General features: G+C 61.3%; 1 protein-coding gene across 1 annotated transcript; it reads left to right on the top strand.

The window, feature by feature from the left end:
• Positions 1-4,178: 4,178 nt before the first annotated feature.
• On the top strand, positions 4,179-6,530 carry Ntn3 (netrin 3). The gene is made up of 6 exons (XM_076840708.1): positions 4,179-5,106; positions 5,178-5,366; positions 5,456-5,605; positions 5,704-5,754; positions 5,870-5,944; positions 6,190-6,530. Exons 1-6 carry the CDS (start codon positions 4,179-4,181, stop codon positions 6,528-6,530), a joined length of 1,734 nt encoding a protein of 577 aa, XP_076696823.1.
• Positions 6,531-6,577: the final 47 nt, after the last annotated feature.

Below are 6,577 nucleotides of genomic sequence, written 5' to 3'. Positions count from 1 at the left end.
GAATCCAGGAGTGCTTGACCACTGAGCTTTTTTAAGTTTTTGAGACAGGTTCTCCCTAAATTTCTGAGGCTAGCTACAATTTGTAATCCCCACACCTCAGCCTGCCTCTTCACTGGGATTACAGGCTTTTGCTGGTTCATTTGGTTTTTTATCTGTCTTTCCAACCAGAGGAAGGCAGGGGAACTATCCACTGTACACCTAATCAGGCTCTGTCGGTAGCCCAGTGAACCTGGATTCAATGAGCTACCTGTCCTGGGGCCAATCCTAGGCACTGGTGGTTTTGGATCATTAGGGGAAGGGGTGGTTGAGTAAGCCTCAACACAAAGGATACTCAGCAAGTAAGAGGCACCCCCTCTGGATTCACTCCTGCCCACTCCATTCCCCCGCTAAAGCCAGGAGGCAGAACTCACCGGATTCCCTGGTGGCGTCACCGCATCCCGGCCCAATCGGCTCTGACATGGCGGGCCGGGACATGAGCCACCCTCCGAGGAGTGCCGGCACTACCCACAGGTGTGACCACAGCATCGGCGACATGAGCATGAGCGCGCCTGAGCCGGATCCCACCCCCCTGGGCCTTGCACATCCGGAGATGCCTGGGGCCCTGCGTGCGCTACTCTTGGCCACTGGCGGCGCAGGGGTCTCGTGGCCGCGTTGCGTCCTGCCCTTTGGCGCGGTAGCGGTGCTGGCCGGTGCAGCCGCCACGACCATCACCTTCTCGCTGCGCGGACCCCGCCTGGACCTGGCCCAGGGCGCGTCGCTGGCTGTTCTCGGCGTGGGCCTCGGGCTCCTGATCGCCACCTTCCTATGCTGGTATGCTCGGCGGCGGCAGCGGGCTGGGCATCGGGAGCGGGAGGGAGCCGAGGGAGCCGTGGAAGCCCTGAGCCCACCCGCCCCCCACCAAGGTCCAAGCGAACCGGCTGTCTCCTCCCTCCAGGTCGTGGGGGTCGCGGAAACCCCTTCCCCAGACCCTGTCTTTCTGGACCCTTAGAAAGCCTGAGCGGAGGGGGCTACTGGTAACTTCCCTCCCCGCTCCCTGTCCAGTCTCCCTCCATCCAGTCAATGCTACTTCTCAGGGTTTCGCTTGGCGCGCAGAGCTGGTCGCAACCGCAGAGCAGGCCTTGTTGAGAGCGGGGCGGGCCGGAGCCCGGACGCACAGGGCCAGAACCTGACATACAGGGTGCGGGGCGGCAGAACGTGTACTCGGCTTGGCGTGACCACTCTCCATGGTGGGAGGCACAGCGTGCTAAGTCCTCTCCAGGGAGCCATCTGCTTTCTGCGCCGGGTTGGAGCCCTGCCAGGCATAGTAGGCGCTCAATAAACGCACAAGACTAGAACAAGTGGTTTGCAAGCGTCTGGAAGGGACAGTAGTTCCTAGGCTGTGATTAGTTGTCAGTTCCCTGGGACTGTCAACCTCTTCTATCCTTACTTCTCAACCTGTGGCTTGAAGCCAGGGGCTGTCATTCTAAGTTGCTGAAGCTGATGTAACAGCCAGAGGAGTTGCAGGTGGGGGGAAGGGAGACAAGGCAGAGAGCCTCTTTATTGCTAAAGATGGCCTGAGGACCATAGAAGTGGAGGGTATGAAAGGCCCCACAGTCAGGGACTGGGACAGGTGGCTGCATCCATGAAGAGCAATGAGCCAGGCCTGCCTTGGGGGTTGAGGGGAAAGCTTTCCCCAACTCTATCACATCATCTGCCAGGGCAGCCCTAGAAGGCAGAGGAAAATATGTTCGGAGGACAATTCCAGGGAAGCATTCTGTAGCCAGCAGCCTCCTCCCTGGAGACCTGGTAATGCAATAGTCTTCTGGGCTCCAAGACTACCCTGCTGCTGTCTGATCAGGGCTGTCCCCCAGGAACTTACTTCCACCTACACCAGAAGCCACAGATGTCTACAGACCCCAGTCCCAGCTTACAGGGAGGCTGAGCTGAAGACTCAGCTGGCTCTACTTTTAAGGGTGAAAGGCTGCTGCCTCCTAAGTTCTGATAGCCTGGGGGCTCTGTAGGTCCAAAGACAGCAGGATTTCTTAGGAGACTTGTTCCAGGCCCAGTGGGATCCCTGTGCTAGGCCTGGGTCTTCCTTTCCCCTGTCCTGGAATGATGGATATCAGCCCCCATACTCCCACCAGGGTGCCTTCCATCCCAAAGGGGTTGGGGCTCCGGACTAGAAGAGTCTAAGAGTGTGTCTGTACAGGTGCTGGTTCTGAACTTGAGTGTAAGCCCATGACTACTTGTTGTAAAGGACACATTCTTATTGGGAAGCTAAAGGGCAGGGCCTAAGGGAGAAGCCAGCAGTACCTCCAGCCCCTCCAGCCCTCCAAGCCCAGTCCATCCACCATCCATTCACCCCTCATTCCCTGCCCACTATCTCTGCATCAGGCTTAGGAAAGAGCCTGAGCCAGGGAATCATTTACTCCAGGAGTCAAGCCAGGTGCCCATCACTCTGTCTTCCTGCTTCTCCAAGTCAGGCCTCCTGCTCCCTCTGCTCCTTTGGCTTGCCCTGGGAGACTTCAGTGTCCTTTAGCTCCTTCTCTCCAAAACAGCACAGGGTTTCTGATTCTCTTCTTTCTTATTCTCTGTCTAGTAGGAGTGGCAACTCTGCCTATACAAATGTGCCCAGGTGGCTTCTTCCACCAGCTGCAGGTCTGGTCTTGGGTCAGCTTCCCTTTTGAAACTGGGCATTCAGATCTTGGGGTTGCTCCTACGTCTACTGCATGGGGGAAAACCTCCAACCTTCTCTGGAATGTTTGGCCCCTTCTGTCAAGGACTTAAAGGTGGTAGGGAAGGGGGTCTCTCTGAACAGAGTGAACTCTTGACTGAGGCCACTCAGCTGTAGCTATATATTCCCCAACTAGTATCCAGGCCACCCAGCTGGGCTTGTTACCCTGCCAAAACCTACTATGATGTAGGCCAGCAGGCTCACATTCATTTTTGACCATTTTCCCCCATTGGTCAAATCCCACTCTACATGGTCCTCAACAACTGACCAAGTTCTGTAACACCCCTGTACCTGAAGCTCCCATTTTCTTCCTGCCAGCTCCAGCTTATGGGTCCATCCTGATGAGGCCACTAGATATATTCATAGGCCCAGGAACGTTTGGGCATGAATTTGGTTCCATCCCTTAGCTCAGCTCAGGTGGTCCCTGATTGAGCTCCTGGCTTAGGCCTGATATCTGTGTGCTTGTTAAATCCTTCCAGCAGCTCCACAAAGCAAGATGAATAACAGGCATTTGGCTGATGAGGAAACTGGGAGTCCTTATTCACACAACCAGAAATTGGAGCAGCTTGGGTTGAAATCAGACCTGAACTCAACCTTAGGTTCCTTCTACTATAGCAGACTGCTGTTTTGGGGACACCCAACAACCAGCTAGCCACACTTGATTTCCCTACCATGGGGAATACCCAGGTCCATGCCTGCGCGAGGGACTTAAGGGAGGAGATGGCCCAGACCCCAGCCCAGCACGTGGCACAACTCAAGGAGCAGCCTAAGCCTGGCTCCAGGCCTGGGACCCTACTGGGTGGTCCTCCCTGAGCTGCAGGACTGAGCTGCCCCCTCCAGACCCCTCCCACTGGCGCATTCCTGGCTCCCCAGCCCCTCCCTCCGACCCCAACCCCCTCCCCTCTTGGCCAGCCTACGTCTGAATCTGCTTCTGATTCTGGCTGTGCGGATGAGCCCCCCTCCTCTCCCCTCCTTTCCCAGCCCGAGCAGCCCCGCCCCCGGCTGGGCCCAAGCTCGCTCCTGCTGCGCCCCCCACCCCCTTCTGGCACAACTCGCCCGCCCTCGCTGCAGTCGGGAGGAGGCGGCCAGGGCGCCCCAGGCCCCGCCCGCCCACGGCCCTTCCCCGGAGGCCGGGAGACCTGCTCTGCCCGACCCTCGGTGGGTGAGTGCGAGCATCGAGCGGCGGGCGGCGGGTGGGGCCTCCGCTGGCAGAGGCACCGGCAGCGGCGGCGACGCCTGTCATCGCTCCAGGCCCAGCGGGAGGACACGCCAACATCCCCGCTGCTGCGCTTGGCCCAGGGCGTGCTGCCGGCTGCTACCACCTCTGGGCCGGGGCTGGGGCCGCCCAGGGGCTCTGCTTGCTCCATACTGTGAGCCCGGAGGGCAGTCTAGGAGCGGGCTCTCTCTCCCCGAGGGCCGAGTCGTGGGTCTCCGACTGGCTGGTTGACCCACTGCGGCTCCGGCCATGCCCAACTGGCCTTGGGGGCTGTTGCTGACCGCGGGCACGCTCTGGGCCGCGCTGAACCCCGGGCCACCGGCGTTCGTCGACCCCTGCCATGATGAGGGGGGCGCGCCCCGCGGCTGCGTGCCTGGCCTGGTGAACGCAGCCCTGGGCCGTGAGGTGCTTGCGTCCAGCACATGTGGGCGGCCTGCCACTCGGGCCTGTGACGCCTCGGACCCGCGGCGGGCACATCCCTCTGCCCTTCTGACCTCTGCAGGGGGCACAACAAGCCCGCTGTGCTGGCGCTCTGACTTACTGCATCGGGTACCCCTCAACGTGACCCTCACAGTACCCTTGGGCAAGGCTTTTGAACTGGTCTTCGTGAGCCTGCGCTTCTGCTCATCCCCGCCTGCCTCAGTGGCTCTACTAAAATCCCAGGACCATGGCAGAAGCTGGGCTCCGCTTGGCTACTTCTCCTCCCGCTGTGGCCTGGACTATGGCAGACCACCTGCCCCTGCTGATGGTCCTGCTGGCCCAGGACCTGAGGCCCTCTGCTTCCCAGCACCTCAGGCCCAACCTGATGGTGGTGGCCTTTTGGCCTTCAGTGTGCAGGACGTCAGCCCACCAGGCCTGGATCTGGACAGCAGCCCAGTGCTCCAAGACTGGGTGACCGCCACAGATATCCGCATATTACTCACAAGGCCTGCAAATGTGGGAGACACTAGGGACTCAGAGGCCATGGTCCCTTACTCCTACTCAGCCACCGAGCTCCAAGTGGGTGGACGTTGCAAGTGCAATGGGCATGCCTCACGGTGCCTGCTGGACACCCAAGGCCACCTGATCTGCGACTGCCGGCATGGCACTGAGGGCCCTGACTGTGGCCGCTGCAAGCCTTTCTACTGCGACAGGCCATGGCAAAGGGCTACGGCCCGGGAAGCGCATGCCTGCCTTGGTGAGGCCTTGGAGGGTGGCCTGGGGACCTTAGATCAGGTGGGCCTGCCCCTGACCCACCTCTCCTTGCAGCTTGCTCCTGTAATGGCCATGCCCGCCGCTGCCGATTCAACATGGAGTTGTACCGACTATCTGGGCGCCGCAGTGGGGGCGTCTGCCTCAACTGCAGGCACAATACTGCGGGTCGCCACTGCCATTACTGCCGAGAGGGCTTCTACCGTGACCCAGGCCGTGCCCTGAGTGACCGTCGTGCTTGCAGAGGTGAGCCTGCCACCTGCATGTTTTCAAACTCTGGTTTCCCAGAACCCCAGATGAGCTTCTGACAAGGACCTTTCCATATCTGCCCTCAGCTTGTGATTGTCACCCTGTTGGTGCGGCTGGCAAAACCTGTAACCAGACCACAGGCCAATGTCCCTGCAAAGATGGTGTCACAGGCCTCACCTGCAACCGCTGCGCCCCAGGCTTCCAGCAGAGCCGCTCTCCTGTGGCACCCTGTGTTAGTGAGTGACTCTGCTCTGCCCCAGACACCTCTGCTCCTGGCTGTTGCCTATTTGTCCAGTTCACCTCATCAAAAGTCTTTTTCCCACCCTCTCTGCAGAGACTCCTATCCCAGGACCCACTGAGGAGAGCAGCCCTGTGGAGTCACAGGGTGAGTGGACACAGAACAGGGTCCAGATTGGTCTGACCTTGGGGCAGGGGGCTATGGGGCTCGAGCAAGAGGGGAAAGGAGAGGGAAAATCGGCCAGCCTCCGCCTTCCCCCTAGACTGTGAGTCACACTGCAGCCCTGCCCGTGGCAGCTACCGCATCAGCTTGAAGAAGTTCTGCCGGAAGGACTACGGTAGGATGCCTCTGCCCTCAGTCCCCACCTCGCCTCCAACCCCACCTCTCCCCTTCGTCCCTCGAGGGCCCCCCAGTACCGCTGGTCCCACCTTTCCAGCCCTTAGTGTCCTCAAAGTGATATGCTTCCCTCCTGCGGGTGACCTCTTTGTGTCCTCACCACTCCGGGTGGGCGCCCTGGGCTTCGCGCGCCTGCCCGCTTCCGGCGCCGCCCCGCCTAAGCCCGCCCTCTCTCCCTCCTCGCAGCCGTGCAGGTGGCGGTGGGCGCGCGCGGCGAGGCGCGAGGCGCATGGACACGCTTTCCGGTGGCTGTACTCGCCGTGTTCCGGAGCGGCGAGGAGCGCGCACGGCGCGGGAACAGTGCGTTGTGGGTGCCCGCCCGCGACGCGGCCTGCGGTTGCCCGCGCCTACTACCCGGCCGCCGCTACCTGCTGCTGGGGAGCGGGTCGGGGGCCGCGGCGGGGAGCCGGGGACCCGGACTCAGCGCCGCCCGCGGAAGTCTCGTGCTGCCCTGGAGGGACGCGTGGACGCGGCGCCTGCGGAGGCTACAGCGGCGCGAGCGGCGGGGACGCTGCGGGGCAGCCTGAGCCCGCGGGCGGGGCGGGGCGGGGCGGGGACTGGGCGCTACTGGGAC

The sequence above is a fragment of the Callospermophilus lateralis genome, chromosome 19, assembly GCF_048772815.1.
Source record: "Callospermophilus lateralis isolate mCalLat2 chromosome 19, mCalLat2.hap1, whole genome shotgun sequence".
NCBI lineage: Eukaryota > Metazoa > Chordata > Mammalia > Rodentia > Sciuridae > Callospermophilus > Callospermophilus lateralis.
This window is presented reverse-complemented; position numbering and strand designations above follow the sequence as displayed.